General features: G+C 36.4%; 1 protein-coding gene across 2 annotated transcripts in view; it reads right to left on the reverse strand.

The window, feature by feature from the left end:
• Positions 1 to 7,529: 7,529 nt before the first annotated feature.
• The window catches only part of CEP120 (centrosomal protein 120), a 79,238-nt gene continuing 60,411 nt past the window's right edge, over positions 7,530 to 26,356 (reverse strand). For both annotated transcript variants that reach the window (XM_081233274.1, XM_081233273.1), the window contains exons 19-20: positions 13,238 to 13,383; positions 7,530 to 9,379 (exon numbers count right to left, since the gene is read on the reverse strand). In XM_081233274.1, the coding sequence (XP_081089400.1) occupies positions 9,145 to 9,379; positions 13,238 to 13,383 (381 nt within the window). In that variant the 3' untranslated portion in view covers positions 7,530 to 9,144. The remainder of the gene's footprint in view (positions 9,380 to 13,237; positions 13,384 to 26,356) is intronic.

Below are 26,356 nucleotides of genomic sequence, written 5' to 3' on the forward strand. Positions count from 1 at the left end.
ATTTCCCTGATTTTTTCACCTTTATTGTAGGCTTGTGTTGATGTCTCTGCATTTGATGGAACCAGTAACCTCTTCCAGAATTTATGGACAGGTTTTGGTGGAAAAGATCATCAGCATGTGGTACAAGGGCAGTGGCTGAGTGGGGTGTGGTAGTTCTGGCTCCAGGTAAGTCCTGGTGGTGCTGCTCCATGCAGCTCCATCAGCTGAGATCACTGTTCACAAAGATTGCTGGGGTCTTCATTGGCCAGGGCCATGACTGTCTGAAGCAGTGGTGGGGTCTGATGTGGTCTTTGGTGGTAAAGTCTTCCAGGGAACTCCTGATCTTTCTTCTCCTGCTGGGGTTGTCATGGCAAAGGGTATACCTTTTGGATCCATATCCAGCTCATGAGTGCATTGTGGTAGAGTTGGCATTGGTGTCTGATGCATAGGCACCATGGAACAGCTATGAAGTTGGACTCTGGAGGTAGAGAGCAACAGCGGCTCCAGGGATTGGGGCACTGGCTGCCCACAGTGGTGGTTGCTCTGGTATCTGAGATGTTGGTGCAAGCTGAGCAGCCAAGGAGCTGGAGCTGGAGAGTGGGTGAATTTGTAGAGACAGTAACTCCAGAATCTGGGGCACTGCCTATCCCCCAGTGGTGTTGACTCCAGTGCCCAAGATGTGGGTACACACAGAACAGGCACACAAAGAGCACACGCACAGTCAGGGTCTGAAATTTTGGGACATGCAGAGCAGCTGTGGCTCTGGGGCCTGGGGTAAGTATGGGGCTTGGTGGGGAGGGGTGGCATCCTTGGTCCCAGGACACCACAGACTCTTTCTTGGGGGGTTGTAGTATCTCCTCTCTGAGGGGTCCATGATGGCAATGGTTGTTGCTTACCTCAGTAGTGAAATCTGCTTGTATTCTCTGTGGAGCAGGCCATTGGGATTCACATGAACAAACACAATGGAGTAGTCCATACTGTCATGGGGGCTGTTGAGCTCCTCAGTGGCAAAGGCTGTTGGGATTTCCACCAGAGCATGCCATGGGGAATGTGATGGCCTTTGCCATGTGGCTGATACTGATAGCCTTCACCTTTTGTATTTTTTGGTTCCTAGCTGTCTCTGGACACCTCAGCTATGCTGATCTCCCCAGAGATCTTTGTTGTGCTGTTATTCTCGTTTGGTTCCCCTGTGTTGCTATAGGCTCTTAATTGGACTCTTGAGTCCTCCCAGGGGTGTTTCCATTCATGAATAGCTGCATACTTGTAATATTTTCTTGAGGAATGAAGGCTGGTATCTCCTACTCCATTATCTGGTTCTTTTCTGCCTTATTTCACTGGCTATGAGCCTTTCATACAGTCTTGAACAGAGATAGTGAGAGCAGATACTGTTTTGTTCTTGATCTTTTGGGAAAGCACTCACTCTTTTACTATTAAGTATGTTAGCTATAGGGTCCTGTAGATGTCCTTTATCAGATTGAAGAAGTTCCCTTATATTCTTAGTTTGCTGGGAGTGTTTATCAGGAATGGATGTTGGATTTTGACAAATGCTTCTTCTCACTTGACTACTATTGTCACTCGTACCCAGAATTGGCTATTGACACATTCTATGGAAATGCTTTGGACACTATGGATTTTAAGGCCATCTTAGATTCCAGCTGAGTTTGCCTACATACACACCCCCCTTTGCTAGCTAAGCTTTGGGAGCACAGGCTTATAAACATACTGGTTTGTTGTTGTTGTTGTTTTTCTCATTCTCCCCCTATACCTACCTCTGAAGTTCTAGTGTGACTAGCAACTACGCTGATGTAGCTTATGACAAAAATTGTTCCTCTGGTTCAAACAAGTTTGATACTACTTTTAATATCAAATTTAGTATCCAAATACTCTTACAAAATCTGAGAAAAAAGTCTTGAGATAAAATAACATGCATGAGCAAAGCTTCTACTAATAAAGCTGTGACTGGAAACTTTTTTGCTTACTCTACTTTATAGTAACAGAATCTATCAGAAACAGAACAGTGAGTGTAGATAAAGGACGAGGAGAAGGAAAATGCAGAAATGCTATTTTGGTCATTCTTTGCTGTTGATTACATGAAGGGATTGGAGTTGCACTGTCACCTGTAGTTTTTACTGATAACCACGAAGGGTATAATCTCTTTCCAAGATAACATACTAGGAAGAACAATAGTAATACTTTATATATAACTACAGTTGACCCTTGAACAACATGGGTTTGAACTGTATAGGTCCACTTATACAAATATATACTAGAGAACTATGTGATTTGTGGTTGAATCTTCAGATGCAGAACCGCAGGTAGGAGGGCCATCCTAAAGTTACAGGTGGATTTTTGACTGCCAGGGTTGGCACTGCTAACACATGCATTGTTCAATAATCAACTGTATGGAGAACTGTATACTACATAAAGCACTTACATAGAGTGTGTATGTGTATATATATATATATATAATATATAATAAATCTATATAAATCTATAATTTGTTTGATCTCTGTGGAACAGGCAGATTATTCTCTTCCACTTGGTAGAACAGCATGCCACTAGCAATTGCTAAATATGTACACACACTGAAGGAAGCATTGAAATGAATACTGCACATGTGCTCCAAATTTTAAGTTTAGATTCATGCCAGAATATACTAGATGGACAATTACTTCTCATGTGTATGTATACTGCTGGATTCACAGACATATTCAGATAGATCTGAACAGTGACACTGAGGTTCAAGTGATAATATAAGGGGTAAAGAGTAATGAACCAGTGAACCCACCTGACAATTTTATAGACCTTAGGAAGAAAAAGAAAAGGTATACCAGAGGAAAACTGAGGTGTGAGCTCTTCTTTCCACTCTTTCTTTCCCCCGTTTTTCTTTCTCCTTCTTTATTTCTTCCTTTTCTTTTTTGGGGGGTTTATAAAGAATCTTTTACAGACAAATTTTTGGTGTCATTTGTTCCTGGTAAACACTTACATGTTCATAGGGAGATAAGAGAAAGAAGTGTGGATTGATAACAGGGAGAGAGGTGGTAGGCCAAATGTGGGCTGGCTATTACAGTTTTTATTGGTGAAAAAAGTCTGTGGGCTAAATCACTTCTGAAGACTATTTATAAAACTTTCTTATTTGGTACCTTTATTCTCTTTGTGCAAATTTTACAAATTTCAGTTGGTTACCTAAATAAACTTCTGCCAGAAACCTTCAAGAGAATACCATTAATCTTATCTGCCAACAATGAAGCTAAATCAGGAATTCAAAGTTCCTTCCTCGAGGCAACAACCGGGCACTACACCAGTCTGCTATACTATCTCATCCAATCTAAACAGGATGACTCAAGATATGTGCTGGGGCCTCCCTGGTGGCGCAGTGGTTGAGAGTCCGCCTGCCGATGCAGGGGATACGGGTTCGTGCCCCGGTCTGGGAGGATCCCATATGCCGCGGAGCGGCTGGGCCCGTGGGCCATGGCCGCTGGGCCTGCGCGTCCGGAGCCTGTGCTCCGCGACGGGAGAGGCCACGGCAGTGGGAGGCCCGCGTACCGCAGAAAGAAAAAAAAAAAAAAAAAAAAAAAAAAAAAAAAAAAAAAAAAGATATGTGCTGAATATTAATATCTCAAGTTCTTGATTTGACATCCCATTTTCAGGGCATCTTTGCACACAATCTGAACTGAATTCAAGTAATGCAATAATAGCCTTGCTTGAAATTCAGAATTTCTCTCAAGAAAACAGATGGAAATTTTAGTAACCAAATCTTTCTCAATTTTTCAGATTACAGAAAGAAGTCATAGAAATGAAATGAGTTCTTTAATGCTTTTAATTGTGCTCCATCTATTCATTAATATGAGAACTTGCTAAAAAACTGAGCAAATCTACTAGGCATAGACTCTCTCACTATTGGGTTGGCATTCACTAAAATTTACAATAATGTCAAAGTAGGATTTTGCAATAATATTTCATTTGCCCTGGCCAAGTTTTAATCTAAAATACTGAGGAAAATTCAGCACTCATCCAATGGATCTGCATGCTTTTGACTAGTTAACATGTTAATCAAGAAAAGGGTTGTGCTGTCCAACTATTAGATAAGCTATTTGGAAAAGAAAAAATATTTGTCTGTGAATTTGTGGATGAAATGTTTCCAAGAAGAAATTATAAATGGACCCTATTTTAGTTCTCTCCTATTATGAATGACAGGTTTAACATTCTTAGAAACCCTAAGAATATAATGACTACATCTTTAAAAGCCTCTAGGGATTATTGTACATTAACGTATCAGAGTCAGTAAATTATTTATCTATAAATTAATCTTTCTAAACAGATTTCCACCCCCCTTCAATCTGAAAGCTAAACTTCTGAGTCTCTATTTCAGCAACTTTATATCTGAAGAGCCTACATCTGTAAAAACATTTCTAATGAAAACATGAAGACAACCCCCAGAGAAGCAAATAAAATGAGATTTAAGTATATAGCAGCCCTTCTACAGTTACATTCCTAACAATAGTGGGTTCTAATTTGATGCCAAATAGAGGTTATATAACAAAATCAGTGAGCACTCTAGTTCTTTTGGTTTCAGTGAAAAATTTAGGTGCTTAAACATTTCCGTCTGTACTTCCACATTTACACCAAGATGGAGGAGTTATGTCTTTGTCTGCCAAGGCACAGAAGCCGAGGGCCCATCAGATAGGAAGATACATAGATTGTGTTCTAGGGCAGGTGGCAGAAGAAGTGCATGCTGGAAAGTCTGGGTTCCGAGGCCTTTGTCCCAGTTGCCAAAACACAAATATCAAAGACGGATTTGAATTTTCAAGTCATACCATGTTAAAAATTATCCACCCAGACTTTATTCAGCACTCCCACACAAACCATTTCCTCAATTAATAAGACCACCAGCCAACAATAAGGCTACCTCAATCGAAAAGATATTAAGCCTAATTTAGGGAACTAGTAATCCACTGTGAAAAATTATCACTCAAATTTATGTCCATGTTCTGGACTACCTGCTAAATTAAATAACCAGTACTGTTTTGTTTTGTGTTGATTTTGTCATTATTCTTTTTTAAAAGGATAATAAGACCTTAATTTTATAATACATGAAGGGATTACAATTCCAAGTTTCAAGGACGCTCCAATTTTACCTTTAGAGGTTGGGATGAAAAAGTAGCCATTAATTTTCAGTACTTTCAGAATTTGCCAACAAAGGCACTACAAACGTATAATGCAATATCTGATCCACTCCTACAATCAAGGAATGAAAAGATAGTATCTTTAAAAATGGCTTGCCAGGAGGCTCATGTGTAAAACCCCTTTAGTATTTAAACACTGGGTAGGCAGATTTGAAGCAAACTTTTTTTTTTAATTGTAGTAAAATATACATAACACAAAATTTTAACAATTTTAAGCGTACAATTCAGTGGCGTTACATATATTCACAATGCAACCATTTCCACTATCATCATCCTCAACAGAAACTCTGTACCTATTCAGCAGTAACTCCCGAATTCCTGCACCCCCTCCCCGATAACCTCTATTGTACCTTCTGTCTCAATGCAATTGAAGCATACTTTTTTTTTTTTCTTTTTTTTGCGGTATGCGGGCCTCTCACTGTTGTGGCCTCTCCTGTTGCGGAGCACAGGCTCCGGAGGCGCAGGCTCAGTGGCCATGGCTCACGGGCCCAGCCGCTCCGCGGCACGTGGGATCTTCCCGGACCGGGGCACGAACCCGTGTCCCCTGCATCGGCAGGACTCTCAACCACTGCGCCACCAGGGAAGCCCCAAGCATACTTTTAAAAAGCCAAACAATCCAACAAACAAATCCCTCAGTTTCAACAGAGCCGGGTCAGTGAGGCCAGGAAAGCGCATTCTCCCAGTACCTCAGTCATTAATTTTTATGTCTATTTTGACTGGCAGACCACACACAATTTTTTCTTCATGAATGCAGCAACTATTGAGTACCTACCTGGGGAAGCCACTATTTTAGTCCTGGCAAATGGCAGAAAGTAAGACAGACCTAACCTCTGTCCTCATGGACCTTCTATTCTAGTTAACCATGCTTCTCTTTATCCCCACTCTAGAAATCAGGTGGGAAAGTGTGCAGTTTTGATAGGATACCAGTGGCACGATACATGCCCTGTATCAATAATCCATTTCCAGCATCAGAGGACTGCTCAGAGGTGTTACGGCAGAACATTATCTACCATTCACTATTTTAGGTCACTGCTTTACGAGGTAATGGATGATAGAACAGCTGAGCTATACTAACTGATTGATAAATGTTCTACCCTTATTTGGGCCTTCTGCATCTGTTTCATTTAATTTAACATCTGATAAAATGCTATATACCATAGAAACTGGGCATAGAAAAATACTTAAGGTTTCCAATTTTAGTATCAAATTTGGAATTTCATTTATATGAAATGTCCAGAATAGGCAAATCCACAGAGACAGAAAGTAGATAAGTGGCTGTCAAGGGCTGGGGAGAGGGGTAAAGGGGGAATGATTGCTAATGAGTGTGGTACTTCTTTAGGGGATGGTGAGAACGTTTCAGTATTAGATAGCAGTGATGGCTGCACAACCGTGTGAATATACTAAGAATCACGGAAGTGCATACTTTAAAATGGTGAATCCTATGGTATCTGAATTATATCAATAAAAAAGTCAAGTCAGGTATTCAGTCAAGCCAGACACAATGGTAGTGAGAGGCCAAATTTTCAAAGTCCATCCATAGCTACCAGGGGACCCTTTTTATAGACTCTTAAGAACCAGGTCAATCAGTCCATTCTGAGGTGGCTGAGGACAAGCAATATGTACTGGGGCGATCTGAGGACTCAGATTCGGGCTGGGACGTATCTGGACAGAGCAGTAAGTGGATGAGAAAGTCATCTGATCAGACTTGCCTGATGTAATCTTAAGTTGTTCATGCAGTGCCTTAATACAGCCTTAAATCATACTCAAAACTTCCACACCTGCTGGAAGCAACAGGATCCCAAGTCTATATAGAAATCACTGGGATATACCTGTAAAGGAACTCTTCCAATTTATACAGACATGGCACCACACATACCTGGAAGACGTAGTAATACACCTCCCGTGCAGTATGTGCTAGCCTTACACATAGAAACTAGGCTTTCTCCATGAAAAGGAATCACAAACATTTCAAAGGTAAACTTTGTTTCACATGAAAATACCTGATGAAAGGTCGCTGTTACATATAGTACTGAGGAAACTTCTTATTCACTCACCTACTCACTTGCTCATTCACTCATCTCTCTACTATGGTCATAACTCAACTCCCAGGCACCGATGATAATTTAGTAACAGCAATCAGTATAAATACAGTAAATGCCACTTACAAATGAAACGTCTGTTGCTACAGGACCACAAAAAGGTGTTAAAACTTCAGACTCTCCCAATTTTAGAACATATAAAAGTATCTATCTGCAATGTAAGCACTTAAAAACCAAAACTACAAAGTAACTTGATACAGGAAGTGCCAAGCACTTGCCCAATCCATTTAACAAAAAAATAACAGAGTGCTCAGAAGCTCAAAGATGCATACAAGTATCATTTTTATTTGATAAAATACATAGCCAAAGGATTACTTTAGTGAAGGCAAACCACACATCCATTTTAGAAATGTCCTTTTTGTTTCTTTAAATCTAAGGCCCCCTCTAGTGTTTGAAAACAGTCACATGCAGCACACAGTGCAACTGAAGGCACAGTCACAATATTTACCCAAGACCTTCCCAAATAAAAAGAATACTTCTGTTCCATTCATGTGGCACAAAAATCAATGAGAAAAAATGTCTAGCCATAATTAATACTTCACATTCTTGCTATAATTCACATATTCATTATTCTCTCAGTAATTTCTCTATTTACTCTTGGGTTGTTTTCAGATTAACACTTGTTAACAAGGGGGGAGGAAAAAACATATAAAGCATGTAGGGACTTTAATTTCCCAAACAAGAAATATGCCACCTTGAAAACAACAGAAAATTTAGTGTCACCAAATAGCCTCTTCTGCTTTTGTGGAAGTTATCAGTAAATAGTATATATTTCCTAAAGTATATACTTAAAATTTATTTCGGAATAAGAAATTTTAAACTACATATATTTCAAAGCTCACCTAATCTGTGAATTTGCTAATCAAACCTTTTTAGTACCCTGTAAAAGGAAGTGGAAAGTGTTGCTTTGAGGGCAAATGTTGGCTCTGAAGAATACAAAGGAATTCTTAAAAATTTATACTGACATGGCACTACATAAATCCAATGACTTAATCTCATGTTCTTTTGTAAAAGACTGATTAAACTCAGGGGGAGTCAAAAATAGTAGGTTTTCACTCTACTTTCTTAGCTAAAGCGTTTATGCATCTGTTTCCATGTTTTATTACAGAGGGTTTACATTAACAACTAGTATTACTATTATTGGAAAATGAAATCTCTATTTTTAACAAAAGAAAACAATGCAATCTTGAGCAGGAGACAGAGAAAACTTACTAAGCTATTACTTCATACTCTTAAAAGTTAAGAGTATACTAAAAATTTGAAAATTCAATAGCTGTTGAAACAAGTTTAATCTGTATTAACTTCATTTAAATAAATGACTAATTTGTCACTCAATAGATCACAAATGGCTTCTTTGCACTGATCCTGCTTTCTGTTTTCTAACTTGTCACCTGCAAATGTTACAGGTTAAAAAAGACAGCTCATCTAAAATGAATTAAATAAAACTAGTTGCATTTACAAGTGGTCTCAACTTTTAAGATACCTCTATTCAGATGAACAGGACAGCATTTTTAAAGTGCAACATATACTCTTTTGGCTCAACATAAAAAATTATGTAACTGGAAATTACTACAGTCATTTCTCTGAGAATAAATTTAGTGAAAAGCCGTTCTGAAAGTGAGCCATGAAATTATAAATTATGAGAAACACTGAAAAGTCATTAAAAATGAGAATATAAAATGCAATTACAAATAAACCAGAGTGGGAGAGGTAGCATAAAGTAAATAAAATCGAATAAATACTATACAACAACATACAAAATCTTGCTTATAAAAAACTGAAAATTGCATTGTAAAACATCCATTTCCCCTTCTTTTGAGGGCTTTACTATTAAATTAAAATTTAGACCTGGAGTCTCTGTAAAGATTTTCCAAATGTTATTAATTACTGGCATTGTTTTTTGCCAAAATCTCTCCAATCTGTCGGTCAAGTTCACTTATTATTCGATCCTCATGATTATACACACCCGTCCTCATCAAAGTATCCCTTTCTTCTATGAGGCGAGTCAAATAATCATCCAAACCTTCTTCCAGTGCACTGCCGTGTGGGCCATCCGTTTTTCCGCTCGCAATCTCTCTGGAATCCTGGTACTGTTTTTGTTCTTGTTGCCTTAACCTGAGAAGTCAAGAACACATGCCACTCTAGCAAGCGACAAACACTCTTTTGGTTTTCAGTTAACAACACCACTTAAAAACAAAATGATTTAGTGGTAAAGTACATTTTTTAGTAATATTTTCAGGAAGAAAACAAAAACCACTTGGTTGGCCAGAGTTCGCACACTTATAAAAGACAGTTTTAAAAACAATACTTGTTTTCCTAATTATAAAATACATGAAAACTGTAGAAATTTGGGGAATGTGTAGAAAAGAAAATCATCACCATCTTATTAACCAGAGATAACCAATCTGAGTAATAATTTTCTGTATTCTCAATTAAAAAATGCATGTATTTTAAACACAGTATTGCTAACTTTTTAGAAAACTATATATGCAATTCTGTACGTTATATGTATCACTTATTAATATAATGAATATCTTCCTATATCATTATTATTGACCTTTAGGTTGTTATTAAACCTTTGTTATGTTTTTTGAACATGAAATTTTCTTCTAAATTCATCCCACAAATATTTACTCTTACTAAACAGTGCTAGGTTTGGGGGATACTGCAGTTGAATCAAGAAGAAAAGTTCCCATTATTATGGAGCTTATATTACTAAGTATTCATAGAAAGTGATATTCTATAGATGTGAATGCCTGGTTCAAAGGGCATGTACATTTTAAGAGTCTATATGGATAGCTTCAAGTTAGATTCATGATGATCTTATCTAAGGAGATGAAGAAAGGGGAGCAGGTGCCAGCCTGGGATTTGGATCTTTACAATGGAATATCATCAATCACTTTACCTTGAAAATGGGGAGTATATTTGGCATTACATTATCACTTAGTAAGTATACTAAGTTTGGACACAGAGTAGGTTTTAATTTAATTTGGAATCTACAACTAAGACATAACTTTATACTCTACGTAACTGGCTACGAAAATATTTAATTTGCAACTACTCCTAACCTTTGTCTTTATAAATAAGATAAAAAAGCAATTGAGTCTAAGCCCCTGCTTCTAGATGGTCTTCACCGTAAGTAAGCTAATGAGAACCAAATCCACTTCTCAAATTACACATGGCGTGGGGCGGAGAGGGAGGAAGAGCCTGGGAGAGTGTCCTGCCCCGACAGACAAGGAGCACTGGGCCCCGGAAAGGGTGCAGGAGCACTGGGAGTGTACAGTTTTGTTTGTTCATATACTTCTCTGAAACCTGAACTGACTCCTAAGATCCCTCACAAAAGAACAAGAAACTGAGGTATACAGTCCAAAAAGGACACCAAATACCTCTATCTGTTCTAAGAAAAAAACCCTAAATAGTGAGGGCCCTGTGCTTTGGGACTGGGGTGGAAATCAAGTGATTAATGGGACACTCGTAAAACTGAGCAACACATGGGGATGAGTAAGAGAAGATTTCTGAATAGTTGTTTCCCCTACTCTAACTCTTACAGCTCTCTTGGAGGAAGAGGTCCTCTTGGGAGATTAATGACACACAGTGCCAAACTATGTACCAGGAAGTTCAACCATTTCCCTGTTCATCTGTTTATGCATGAAGGACAAATGAAATTTTTACACAACTGAGAGACTACCCCTATGAAGTCTTTACTAAAATGCAATCAGCATTCATGATCACAACAGGGTTTTAGAACCCTGTGGCTGAAGAAGTCCATAAAGTTATCAAAGGAAACTTTACTCCCCTGACAAACACTATGTATGGACTCAACTCACCCAGCTTCGTGTCACTAGGAACCTACTGCTTTCAGAATTGCTCTGTTAGAAAGTTCCTTCTTATATTGAACTCAGTATGCGCCTTTATACTTCCCAATAACTGGCTATGATTCTGTTCAAGAGGAAATCCTACTGAATTATTTTTAACATGGTAGCCCTCCAGATATCTGAAGAGAGCTTTCTAATACTCTGCCCAAGACTTCTCTACAAATTAATATCCCTCACTCTCCTAACCACTTTTTGGTCACATTCCTTTGGCAGCTCTCTAGGTAGCTGATTTCCCTTAAAGTCTGTTGCACACTGGTAAGAACAACCCAGAGGTGGTTTTACCACAGTGTGTACTGAACACTCCTTCTATGAATGTCCCTAACTGCACTGGCTCTTTGGCAGCCAAGTCACATTGTTAGTAGTAGTCACTTAAACCCTCCTAGGCTTTCTCACATCAACTGTTTTATTATGTCTTGCCCATCACTTAAGAGATTTTTCTTATAATTTATACAGAGAACTCTGCTTTTGTTTCTAATGTATTTAATCTTGTTGGTTTCAGTTCTCCCTAAATCTTAATTTATTAAGACATTAATAATAAGTTTTAATTTTATATGACCTATCAGCAAATAGCTATCTTCGTTTAAACCACCAAAACAGTGCTCAGCAAACAGTAGGTGCTTAGTATGTATTTGCTAAACTAAAACAAATTGCTATATATAATAGCAAAATTTTGCAAGGCAAAGCACATGTTAAAATTAATTTGTAACATCTTCCAAATCTATGACATAGTAGATACCAAATAAATATTTGCTGAATAAAAAGAGAATAATAGTGTGAATTGAGCCCTGTAGCATGCATTATAGACCTTGACCTTTTCCAACTGATATTTATACATTAATATTCTAAATGCAGTGGTGTAATTCAGCTCCAAACCCACCTAATATAGTGACTGAATTTTCCCGATTTATATAGGGATATATCATGGGATATTCTGTCAAATGTATGTCCTATGTATACATTGTGTCCTCCCAAAATTCATATGTTTAAAGCCCCAGCCCACAATGTGATGGTATTTGGAGATGGAACCTTTGGGAGGTGATTAGGTTTAGATGAGGTCATGAGCGGGGGGGGTGTCATGATGAGATTTATACACTTATTAGAAGAGACACAGTAGAGCTTGTGAGGACACAGCAGTAAGGCAGCTGTCTAACAAGTCAGGAAGAGAGTCCTCACCAGAAACTAACCATGCTGGCACTTTGATCTTGAACTTTTAGCCTCCAGAACTGTGAGAAAATAAATTTCTGTTGTTTATAAGCCACCCAATCTATGGTATTTTGTTATGCCAGCCTGAGCTAAGACAGTATGCTTCGCTGCAACAAAAATACTAGTCTCTTGCTAAACTAAGTTAGAAAATCTTCCTGTACACTCCCCTCAAAAAGACAGTAATTTGTTCTAATACTGCTTCCTAATGATTACTTTTCTAACATGAAATACTTGAAATTGTAACTAAGATGAACATGACACTATAGAGAAGCCCATTGTTGCAGAGGAGTTAAAAATACAACCTCTGGAATCAGATATGAACTCTGGCTCCCTGATTTACTAGCTGTGTGACCTTGGAAAGGGTACTTAAATCTCTTTAATCCTTGGTTTCTTCATCTCGAAATGGGGATAATATCTTCCTCAAATAGTTGCTTCGAGGATTAAAAAAAGTGGAGATAGGCGTATAAGGCATTTAAAATAGCTGCTGATACACAGGGCAATAATTAAGAGCTATATTCTGTATTACTTACATTAAGAATATAACAGTATTTGAAATTTCTTTTACTTTATGTAATTAAAAATTCAGTATACTCAATTACCTTGAAATAGTAGCAATAATCCTAAAACAGTCACACAGGAATAAAATGTAAAGTACTAATGCTATGAGTGGAAACAAAAAAGCTAAATACGGCTATGTTCATGGCAAAAAAATGTTACAAGTAATGGTCTTTGGCAAAGATTTTCTATTGTATAACTCAACTACCTTTTATATATAATGTACCTTATTCTTGAAAGACCTGATGTTGTACTTTCCCTAGACCAATGACTAAATAAAAAGTTGTCCTATTTGAACTTTTGTTTTTGTATGAAAAAAAGTACTTTTTAGTTACTATACCTGTTCAGTTCATTTCTTATATCCAACAATTCTTGTCTCTCGGTGTTTACTGTATCTTTTTCCTCAGCAGCCAAGTAACGTAGTCTCATCTGTTCCAACTCTTCTTGCTGTTTTTTAAGACGAGCCATTTGACTTTCTTGCTCCCGCTTGAAAGAAACAAGCCAGATCTCTAATGTTAGGAATAAATATATTTATATGACTTTGACTTATGATTATAATCCTCCTTGACAGCACCCATGATAGAGCCACACACTGCAGATTCTATTATCTAGAAAGCCCAGGTTCTCTTTACAAACTTTTCCGTGATTTCCCTTCTTGTTATAAGCCATAACCACTCATGGCCCAATCAGTGACTGAGGTTAGCTAAATATCGTAAGATCTAATAGTAGTTAGAGGCAAGAAAGAGTCTGCTGTCAACACAACGAGTTGCCACAGGACCAATGGTAAGAGTAGTATTTAAGAAATGGTTAATTATACAAAATTATCTAAGAAATTACAATTATATAAAGGAATGGTAAATTATACAAGTTAATTATACAAAATACAAATTATACAGAGGTACCAAGAAAGATTCAATAACTGTCTCTGTACTAGTAACTCCACTCCTACCTCAAGAAATAATATGCCTTTCCACTCTTTTCTCAAGGCTTACATAGAAATTTATGCACATGATAAAATTTCTTTTATATAAATGTGTGACATTCCACACAATGGATATTCCATGATTTAGTCAACCACCCTCTCAATAACAGACATTTTGGAATGCTGCAGTAAGACATCCTGTCATCTAACATAGTTAGCTCATGAATCTCTCTCTATATTTCCTTAGGGACCACAAGTGCTTTTCTTTCTTTAGAACAGAACCCCTAAATGGGAAAGCTTGGATCAATAGGTAACATCATCTTTTTTAAAAAAGAAACATTTACTGAGTAATAACAAAACTACCAAATCATAAAGGTGCACTTTGGTCAAATTTTACAAAGTGAACTACTCCCATAACCACCATCCAGAACAAGAAACAGGAGATTATCATAACCCCAGAAGCCCCTCTGTGTTCCTGCCCAAGTCACTGACCACTCATCCTTCACCAAAGATAGGACTAATTTCTAACACCATGAATAAGTTTTCATTGCTTTGAACTTTGTGTACGTGGAACTGTACAGTGTAAGTTTATGTCTGGCTTCTTTCGCTAAACATTTTTTCAGATCCGTTCGTATTATGTGTAGTTGATGATTCACAGTACTACTGAGCATTCTATTGGATGAATATACAGTCTTTTCATTCCACTGCCGAGGGGCATTTGCGTTAGTTTCCAGTTTTGTATTATAAAGCTGATGTGAACATTATTGTACATTCATGGACTTCTGTATGCATTTCTACTGAGTATATACCTGCAATTCAAACTGCTGGGTCATTGGGTATAAGAATTTCAATGTTAGTAAATATGGTCTGTTTTTACAGTAGCAGTACTAATTTACACTCCCATGTAAGCATTCCAGTGCTCTATACTCTTGCCAAAACTGGGTAATGTCAGTTTTTTCTTTTTTTTTTCATTTAAACCATTCTGATAACTTATGTAGTGGTATCTCATGATTTTATTTTGTATTTTTTCAAATACTAATGAGGTTGAACGTGTTTTAATATTTTTAATGGCATTGTTATTCTGTAAAGTTCCTGTTCAACCATTTGGCCCTTTGCTCTACTTGGCAGTCCATCCTTCCTCATTGATATGTGTGTGGTTCTTTACATATACTAGATAAATCCTTTGTCAATTATTTAAATTGTAAATATTTTCCACTAGTCTTTGTCTTGCCTTTTACTTTAATGGTGTTATTTACTCAATTCTAATATGGTCCAAATTTATCTTTCTTTTTGTCTGCCTCAGTTTTTTATTTCTTGTTTTTATTTATTTATTTGGTTGTATGGGGTCTTAGTTGCGGCACGCATGTGGGATCTAGTTCCCTGACCAGGGATCGAGCCCAGGCCCCCTGCATTGGTAGCGTGGGGTCTTATCCACTGTGCCACCAGGGAAGTCCCTAAGTGCCTGTTTTGAAGACACTAGTTTACATTACCTTCTTGAAGCTTCATTTATCAAAAACTCATATGCAATTGGTTTTGTGTATGGTGAGATCAAGTTTCTTCTTCTCTGCATACAGAGCTCCAATTGACTTAGCAACATTTACTGGAAAACAACTTTTCCCCCACTGCTTGGCAGTGCCACCTGTTATACATCACCTCTATCCTTTGATGTATGAGTTGTTTCTGGATTCTCTATCCTTCCGTTAAACTTCACTGTCTTAATTACTGTAACTTTTGTAACAGTAACTCTGGATATTTGATAGTATGTCTTCTGTCTTCAAAATTCTTAGTTATTCTTGACTTGTGTATTTTCATATAAATATCAATTTCTAGGGTTGAAAAAACAAGGCCTGCTGGAACTGCTTATGATTATGCTGAATCTACAAATCAATTTGGCCAAAACCATTATCTTTACAATATTAATTCTTCAAACAGTGAACACAGTTTACCTCTCCAATTATTCAGGTCTTTTAAAATTTTGTTTAACAATATTTTATACTTCTCTGTATACTGAGTAGCATCTTTCTTTGAATGTGCACCTAGGAGTTTCAAGTTTTTAAATGCTACTGCAAATGGCAGAGTTTTAAAACTTCTGTTCTCTGTCTCTGGTATAGAGAATTTAAATTGATATTTACATACTCATTTTGTTTCCAGTAAACTTGCTAAACTCACTTATTAATTCTAATAGGTCATCTGTAGATACTTTCTGGTTTTCTATGTACATAACAACTGTCATCTGCAAATGACAACAGTTTTACTTTTACCTTTCCAGATGATAGACCCTTTCTCTCTCGGCCTGTTACACTGGATAGAACCTCTAGTACAATATTAAGAAATGATAATAGAGGGCATTTTTCTCTCATTCCTGATTTCAGAGGAAAACCTTTAAGAAATATTTTTTGGTAGGTTTTATTAGATTAAGAAATTTCCCCTACATTCTTAGTTTGCTAAGAATTGTTACTATGAATGGGTACTGACTTTTTCTGCATTTTTGATAGGAGCATTTGATTTCTTCTCCTTTATTTTTTCTTTTATAAATATATTTATTTTTGGCTGCATTGGGTCTTTGTTGTTGGGTCTTCATTGCTGCGTGAGGGCTTTCTCTAGTTGTGGTGAGTGGGCTTCTCACTGCAGTAGCTTCTCCGAGTTTCGTAGCTCAGGCTGTAGGCGCACGGGCTTCAGTAGTTGCAGCACATGGGCTCAGTAGTTGTGGCTCACGGGCTCTAGACTGCAGGCTCAGTAGTTGTGGCACACGGGCTTAGTTACTCTGTGGCATGTGGGATCTTCCCGGACCAGGGCTCGAACCCGTGCTCCCTGCATTGGCAGGCGGATTCTTGACCACTGTGCCACCAGGGAAGTCCTCCTTTATTTTTTAAGGGGATAAATAGTCAACTTCTCCTTTGTTTAATAAATAAACTTAGTTGTGATGCTTACAAGTTTTATATCTATGTTCATGAGATTGGCCAATTAATTTTCTTATAATGTCCTTGTCAGATTTTAGGATCAAGATAATGCTGGTCTCATTTTTTTAAAAAGTGAGAAGTATTCTCTCTTCATAGTTTCTGAAACAGTTTGTGTAAGATTAGTGGTCTTTCTAAAATGTTTACTAAAATTGAAACGTGAAGCCATTTAGGTCTGGAGCCTTCTTTTGGTGAAGGTTTTTCATTACATATTAAATTTCTCTAATAGCTACATGACTACTTCTATTATCTGTTTCTTTTTGTATTGGTTTTGTGAGTTCTGTGTCTCACATTCACATAAAAATTTCATACCATTCTTTTATCTCCTTAAATGTCTGTGGATCTGTAGCCCTGTCCCATTTTTTTTAAACCTTGATATTGGGAGTTACTGCCTATTGTTTTGGTCCTTGAACACTCTTTGACAACTTTGTTGATTTTGCTGTACATTTTCCCCATATTTCATCAATTTTTACTCATTTTGATTACTTCCTTCCTCCTAATTGCTTACTGTTTGAAAGGGATATTTAGAGAACAGATTTCATGCTTTTCTTATTGATATTTTTCAAGTGAACCTGACACTATAAATCTCCTTAAGCACAATTTTCATTAAAGCTCATGTCTTGACATGTTTTAATTATTTAGTTCAAAACATTTTCTAATTTCATTTGTGGTCTCCAATTTAGCCATGGGTTATAAGAAGTGTACTATTTCAATCATGGGGGATACTTATTATCTTTTTATTACTAATTTCTAGCTTAATCTCACTGTGCTCAGAGAACATATTCTGAATTACAATCCTCTGAAATTTGTTTAGAATTGCTGTTCGATTCAGCATATGAGCAATTTAGCTAAATGTTCCAGTGCACTAGAAAATGATGTGTATCCTGGGACTTGTTTTTTTTTTAAAGGGCTTCAAATGCTTGGCTATCTATCTATTTATTTATTTATGGCTGTGTTGGGTCTTCATTTCTGTGAGAGGGCTTTCTCTAGTTGTGGCAAGCAGGGGCCACTCTTCATCGTGGTTCATGGGCCTCTCACTATCACGGCCTCTCTTGTTGCAGAGCACAGGCTCCAGACGCGCAGGCTCAGTAGTTGTGGCTCACGGGCCTAGTTGCTCTGCGGCATGTGGGATCCTCCCAGACCAGGGCTTGAACCCGTGTCCTCTGCATTAGCAGGCAGATTCTCAACCACTGCACCACCAGGGAAACCCCCTGGGACTTTTTTGATGAAGTATTCTACATATAACAATGGTTAGGTCATCTAAATCTTCTAAAGCTTATTATCCATTGTTGGTTTGCTCTATCAGTTCCCAGGAGAGTTACGGTAAAATCTACCATTATTATGCGTTTGTCCATTTCTCCTTTTAGTTCTATTAATTTTTGCTTTATATAAATTTGTGGCTGTTACCAGGAACACTCAATGTAGAATTGTTGTCAACTTCTAGGTGACTGACCCTTTTATGATTATGAAAACTCTCTTAATCTACAGTAATGCCTCTTGCCCTAGAGTCTAAGCTCTGTGGGTTAATATTAATGTAATATACAATTTCCCCTCTTTTTAAATTCAACCATTTTGTACTCTTATAGTTAAAGCATCCTTATATTTAAGGCACATACTGTTGTTTTTTTAATTCAGGTTTTAGTTGAATATGTCTTTAATAATGGTATTCAGTCCATTTATATTTAAAGAAATGGGTGATATATATGGGTTTAAATCTTTACATATTACTATTTTCTACTTCTGCCATCTATTTTATGTTCTGCTTCTCTCCTTTTGTCCTTTTTTAGATTAATCTAATATTTTATGTCATTCTATTTTTCCCTTCTATCAGCTTATTTTTGCTCTTCTTTTACATAGAAATTAGGACCTTTACAACTTCACAGACAATGCAACATACTTTAAGCATTTTAACTCTACTTATCCCTTCATATCTTTTGTACTATTATTTGCCATGAATTTTAATTCTCTCTATATTTTAAACCCAACAAATACTGTGATTATTGTTTTCTCCCAATTTTTGTTAGTCTGAAAGTCTTATGTTGCTTTCAATAATGAAGTACATTTTCACTGGATACTGAATTTAGGTGGGCCATTACTTACTTCCTTTCAGTACTTTAAGGATGTTATTCCACTGTTTTATGAATTCCTTTACTACTGCTGAAAGTTCATCTGCCAACCTCATTGTTGCTCCTGTGAAGGAAACGTTTCCCTCTTCCTCCATGGCTTTAAATATTTTCTTTGCTTTGGGGCTATTTTTTTTTTTTTTAGTTAATTTTTATTGGACTACAGTTGATTTACAATGTTGTGTTAGTTTCTGCTCTACAGCAAAGTGAATCAGCTATACATATACATATATCCACTCGTTTTTAGATTCTTTTCCCATATAGGTCATTACAGAGTACTGAGTAGACTTCCCTGTTCTATACAGTAGGTTCTTATTTGTTAACTATTTTATATATAGTAGTGTGTATATGTCAATCCCAAACTTCTAACTTACCCCTCCTTCCCCCTTTCCCCCTGGCAACCATGTTTGTTTTCTATAACTATGACTCTATTTCTGTTTTGTAAATAAGTTCATTTGTACCATTTTTTTAGATTCCACATATAAGTGATATCATATGATCTTTTTCTTTCTCTGACTTACTTCACTCAGTATGACAATCTCTAGGTCCATTCATGTTGCTGCAAATGGCATTATTTCATTTTTTATGGCTGAGTAATATTCCATTGTACATACGTACCACATCTTCTTTATCCTTTCCTCTGTCAATGGACATTTGGGTTGCTTCCATGTGTCCTGGCTATTGTAAATAGTGCTGCAATGAACACTCAGTGCATGTATCTTTTCGAATTATGGTTTTCTCCAGATATATGCCCAAGAGTGGGGTTGCTGGATCACATGGTAGCTGTTTTTTAAGTAACCTCCATACTGTTTTCTATAGTGGTTGTACCAATTTACATTGCAACCAACAGTGTAGGAGGGTTCCCTTTTCTCTATCTCTACACCCTCTCCAGCATTTATTGTTTGTAGACATTTTTATGATGGCCATTCTGACCAGTGTGAGGTAATGCCTCATTGTAGTTTTGATTTGCATTTCTCTAATAACTAGTGATGTTGAGCCTCTTTTCATGTACTTTTTGGCCATGTGTATTTCTTCCTTGGAGAACTGTCTATTCAGATCTTCTGCCCATTTTTTGATTGGGTTGTTTGTTTTTTTCATATTGAGCTGCATGAGCTGTTTGTAAATTCTGGAGATTAATCCCTTGTCAGTAGCTTCATTTGCAAATATTTTCTCCCATTCTGTGGGTTGTCTTTTCCTTTTATTTATGGTTTCCTTTGCTGTGCAAAAGCTTTTAAGTTTGATTAGGTCCCATTTGTTTATTTTTGTTTTCATTTTCATTCCTCTAGATGGTGGATCTGAAAAGATACTGCTGCCAGTTATGTCAGAGAGTTTCTACCTATGTTTTCCTCTAAGAGTTTTATAGTGTCCGGTCTTACATTTAGGTGTTTAATCCATTTTGAGTTTATTTTTGTGTATGGTGTTAGAGAATGTTCTAATTTCATTCTTTTACATGCAGCTGCCCAGTCTTCCCAGCACCACTTATTGAAGAGACTGTCTTTTCTCCGTTGTATATTCTTGCCTCCTTTGTCATAAATTAGGTGACCATGGGTGCATGGGTTTATCTCTGGACTTTCTATCCTGTTCCATTCATCTATATTTGTCTTTGTGCCAGTACCATACCGTTTTGATGACTGTAGCTTTGTAGTATAGTCTGAAGTCAGGGAATCTGATTCCCCCAGCTCCGTTTTTCTTTCTCAAGATTACTTTGGCTATTTGGGGTCTTTTGTGTTTCTGCAGAAATTGTAAATTTTTTGGTTCTAATTCGGTGAAAAATGCTATTGGTAATTTGACAGGGGTTGCACTGAATCTGTAGATTGCCTTGGGTAGTATAGTCATTTTGACAATATTGATTCTTCCGATCCAAGAACGTGGTATATCTTTCCATCTCTTTGTGTCATCTTTGATTTCTTTCATCTGTATCTTACAGTTTTCTGAGTACAGGTCTTTTGCCTCCTTAGGTAGGTTTATTCCTGGGTATTTTATTCTTTTTGATGCAATGGTAAATGGGATTGTTTCCTTAATTTCTCTTCTGATCTTTCATTGTTAGTGTATAGGAATGCAAGAGATTTCTGTGTATTAATTTTGTATCCTGACACTTTACCAAATTCATTAATGAGCTCTAGTAGTTTGACTATTTTAAATTATTTATAAAAGAGACCCAGTAGAGTTCTCTAGTTCTTCTATTATGTGAAGACAGTGGAAAGATGGCCATTTATGAACTGGGAAGTGGGACCTCTCCAGACACAGGACTTGCCCATGTGTACACTTTGATCTCAGACTTCCAGCCTTCAGAAATGTGAGAAACAAATTTCTGTTGTTTAAAACCATCTAGTCTGTGCTATTTGGTTACAGCAGCCCAGGTTACAGCAGCCCAGACTAAGACAGGGGTCTATGGCTACACAGAAAGTAGTCAGTCTCATATACCCTATCCTGTATGTCACTTATGTTATTTGTTGTATTTTCCATCCTTTTCTCTGTTCCAGTTTGGATACTTTTTATTGGTTTATTTTCAGTTCACATATCCTAGGTTCTGCTGTTAATTCATCTATTGAATCTTACAATTCATTTGTGATACTTTTCAGTTCCAGAATGTCTATATGATTGAAAAGGTTCTACTTCTCTAATACATTTCTCCATCATATCACCTATTTTCTAGTAGTTACCTCTAACTTTGTGTCTGGTGATTCCAAAATCTGTTGATTTATTTCTGTTGAGCAAAAGACAATAAGACATTCCACATGCAAGTCTAATAAACAAATGAAAAGATGCTCAAAGTCAATAATCAGGGAAATGAAAATTTAAGCCACAGAGTGATATGATTTCAGACCCACCAAACTGGAAAAAATTAATACATCTGATAACAGCCAAGTGTTAGACATGTTGTGAAGAATAACAACAATTATACACCATTCTTGGGAACTGCAGATTTGTACAACCACTTTGGAAAGTAATTTCACAACATTTAGTGAAGCAGAAGAAATGAATGAACCCTATGACCAGAAGTTCTATTTTTAGATATAAACACTAGAGAAAAATTTTAATGTATAAATGTATAAAATATTTCACTGTTGTCTTATTATGAGAAAACTTAGAATATTCATGTTTAAGTTTTATAAAGCAATAAAAAATAAACTTTAGCTACTGCATCAAAATAGTTAAATTTTGAATCACACAAGGTAGTCACAGAAGAATGATTCAGAGAATATTTCCATGTATATGAAGTTTAAAAACATACAAAAGTAAACTGTTGTTTACTATTATTTTTCATACCTTGTAAGCTTATAAAGAAAAGCAAAGGAACAATAAATACCAAATTCAGCTAAGTAGTTACCTGTGGAGAGGATGCAGGTTAGAAAAGGCACAAGGAGCACTGATAATGCTGTTTCTTACACTAGAAGGTGGGGGTTGAAGTGCAGAAGAATCTTCTTTTTTCCCCCCTCTTTGGAATGTATGATATATTTCATTTAAAGAGTAATTATTAAAAAATAAAGGAAAAGAAATCCAGACAAGGATACACCAAATTGTTATCTATGGCTGAGGAGGTGATAAGGTTACCAGTGACTATTATTTTTCTATGTTATGATGCTTCAAAATTTGGATTTCTTTTACACTAAGCAAATATAATTGCAAACAGGAAAAAAAAGGTCAATTATTTAATTTTAGGTTATTTTGTAAAACTAACTTTATAAAACTTGAAACATTTTAATTCTTAAACATAAGAAAATCCTTTAAATGCCTTGAATTTTTAATCAAGTATACATCATTAATAATAATCACACATGCACACACAAAAATTAGAGGTTAGAGGAAGAAATCCTCTCTGCTGCCAGGTGCTCTGGGTTAAAGGCTCCTCAATCAAGTGAGTATAATCTTTATTTTGCTTTGGCTGCCTATAAATCCAGAGAGGAGATGTAAACATGCATAAACTAGACTAAACAGCGGCTAAAACGTGGCCACTACTTACTCTCCCACTCACACATACCATGTAAGTCTGTGGGAAAAAACTTACAGCTAAACTAAGGAGCTCAAGTCAAGTTTTCTGAAAATAACCCAGAGCTGACAAGTCAGTAGGAGGGCCTGGATGGTTTCAAGACACAGTTTTTAACCAAGACTTGGACCTCCAACTGTTTTCTTAAACAAAGATTTACATCCCATCCTTGGCTAAATTACTTGTAAATTAATCAAATTAATTACTCTGAGTGGATAAGCAGGAGGCTGGACAAGATAGTGCTGATGTCAGCCAATGAAGTCTGTGTTGTTTTAACTAAATATATCAGCTTAGTTTTAAACAGATCTACTGTGCACAAATATGGTAAGGGACTCACATCCTACCCAAAATCTTAGTTCTGTTTCCTGTTCTGTGAACAAACCTACCTAGTTTTAATGTATGAGACATGATAAAAATGTTAAATTTCCCAGAACAACAAATTCATACCTTTTAACAATGATTCATTTATTTTTAAAAAGTAGTGGCTGTTATTCTTCCTCCATAACTATATTCTAAGGTGTCAAGAAATGTTTTAAAATAAATATGGTACTTAGAACACAGTAAAGTAACAATCTTAACTTGGAGATGGGAAAAAAAGAAACTAAATTACCCCTTAAATGTCTAACAACCAGAACTCTTTAAAGTCAGTGTTATACATCATACCAAAGGTAGCAAATCCAGACTGTATGGATATCGTTTCCTTGTCTTCTAAGTTAGGACCCATTTTATGTTACACTTATTTATATATTACAGCTGTTGCCTACCCACTTACCCAAGTACAAAAAAGTTTACAACATGGAAACACAAGCTTTTATGCTTGTGAATCAGAAGAAAAGGGTTTTTTTTTCCAAATAATTGGAAGATTATGATTTTTTAAATTCACAAATTGACTATACTGGGTCACCTCTGAGTAATGGAAATCTCTGTTTAAACATTCTTTTGGCAACAGGCACGGAGCATTAGGTCTTATTTCCAAGCTTTACCAGCTGGGTTTTGTCATTAACATTTATTAACAATCTAAGATATGGCTTTCGCCGTCTAATCCGTACTACACAAATGTTTTGTATGGCCCTCCAGAGGATTTTGCTGTGACAAATTACTGGCAGAGATTATAGCCCCGTGGCTATTCACCAGAGGCAATGTAAAATTAACATGGTACTAATCCAATTTAAACAAGAAGTTGCACAAACAATCCTCTGAACAAAAGCAGATAGAGGATTCCAATTTTATATTCAAATACAATGTGTTTTTAATAAAAAGCTTTAGAAAAAAATTGAAGTAACTTTCACATATAAATTGTGCCTATTTGATAAAGGTATTAATTTTAATCTTCCAAAAACAGTGGCAGAACACAATTCACTATGGTAATCGCAAGGTCTATTAAATTTCTTCTTAAAGTGTTGCATTTCAAATGTGGTCTGTAGAACATCAGTGATTCCTAGTGACCTTGAAATATGTTTACAGTGTTGTTTCTAAAGCAGAAAGTCTCTGGGATAAGGAATAGAAATGGTCTGCAATGAAGATTACTGCACTCAAAGAATGAGACTATTTTCTTTCATGAAGTAGAAGTCTGGAGTTGAACCAGGAATTTAACACTATGTTTTCTTTTGTTCTTAATTCACTTAACAGTAACTTAAAAGAGGCATCTGAACTTTTGTGATATCCTCTGTTATTAGGCACAAATAGTTAAAATTACATTGCCAATGCTTTTTAAGCAAGAAGGTAGAAAAAACTTAGGAAAAAAGAGTAAATAGAAAACAATGAATTAAAGGAAAAATCCAGAAGATAGCAAAAGCGTATGAGAATGCATCTGTTAGGAAGGAGGGGTGCTTGGGTGGGAGCCTTTTAAACTGAACCTTTTTTTAAGAGTCTCAGTCCATGAACTGGGGGGGTTTTGTTCAGAAGATTATTTTCTTACATTTGAAAAACCACCTCAAACAGTGAAAACAATGTCATCTGTCAACATACACATATGAACATAACTTAAAAATCAATTTACTCAAAGTAATAAATTTTTGCATGGTTATTTCTTAATAAGAAACATAACAATTATAATGAAATTATGCTCTGATAATTAATCACTCATTTCTCCAGAAGAAATGCCCTATCAACAGCTCACAGGCTTCCATCTTTTCATTACTAACTTTGGTAATGCCTTGTAATTACCACTGCATTAGATCTTATCCTTCGTAAGTTGCATAAATTTCTTCAGTGGTAGGCACTGTCTTCCACTTCCTCCCAATCTACTCTCCATTTTAAAACTTGAAATGATTTCATATCTAATACTAATATTATTTTTTTTAAATGTTTTATACTGGAGTACAGTTGATTTACAATGTTGTGTTAGTTTCAGGTGTACAACCAAGTGATTCAGTTATACATACAATAATGTCCATTCTTTTTCAAATTCTCTTCCCATTTAGGTTGTTACATAATATTCAGTAGAGTTCCCTGTGCTATACAATCCTGTGCTTATATTCTTGCTGATCATCTATTTTATATAGTGTGTATAAGTCAATCCCAAACTCCTAATTTATCCCTCCCCCCAACATTTCCCTTTTGGTAATCATAAGTTTGTTTTCTATGTCTGTGCATCTGTTTCTGTTTTGTAAATAAGTTCATTTGTATCATTTTTTTTTAAGATTCCACATATAAGTGATATCATATGGTATTTGTCTTTCTCTGACTTACTTCATATAGAATGATAATCTTCAGGTCCATCCATGTTACTGCAAATGGCATTATTTCATTCTTTTTTATGGCTGAGTAATATTCCATTGTACATATGTACCACATCTTCTTTATCCTTTCCTCTGTCAATGGACATTTAGGTTGCTTCCATGTCCTGGCTATTGTAAATAGTGCTGCAATGAACACTCGGTGCCTGTATCTTTTCAAATTATGGTTTCCTCCAGATATATGCCCAGGAGTGGGATTGCTGGATCATACGGTAGCTCCATTTTTAGTTTTTTAAGGAATCTCCATACTGTTTTCCATAATGGCTGTGCCAACTTACGTTCCCACCAAAGGTGTAGGGTTCCCTTTCCTCCACACCCTCTCCAGCATTTACTGTTTGTAGACTTTTTGATGATGGCCATTCTGACCGGTATGAGGTGATATCTCACTGTAGATTTGATTTGCATTTCTCTAATAACTAGTGATGCTAAGCCTCTTTTCATGTACTTTTTGGCTATCTGTATGTCTTCACTGGAGAACTATTTAGATCTTCTGCCCAGTTTTTGATTAGGTTGTTTTTTTCATATTGAGCTGCATGAGCTGTTTGTAAATTCTGGAGATTAATCCCTTGTCGGTTGCTTTGTTTGCAAATATTTTCTCTCATTCTGTGGGTTGTCTTTTCATTTTGTTTATGGCTTCCTTTGCTGTGCAAAAGCTTTTAAGTTTGATTAGGTCCCATTTGTTTATTTTTGTTTTCATTTTCATTACTCTAGGAGGTGGATCCAAAAAGATA

This window comes from Mesoplodon bidens (genome assembly GCF_964165515.1).
Source record: "Mesoplodon bidens genome assembly, chromosome: 4".
NCBI classification, from domain to species: Eukaryota; Metazoa; Chordata; class Mammalia; order Artiodactyla; family Ziphiidae; genus Mesoplodon; species Mesoplodon bidens.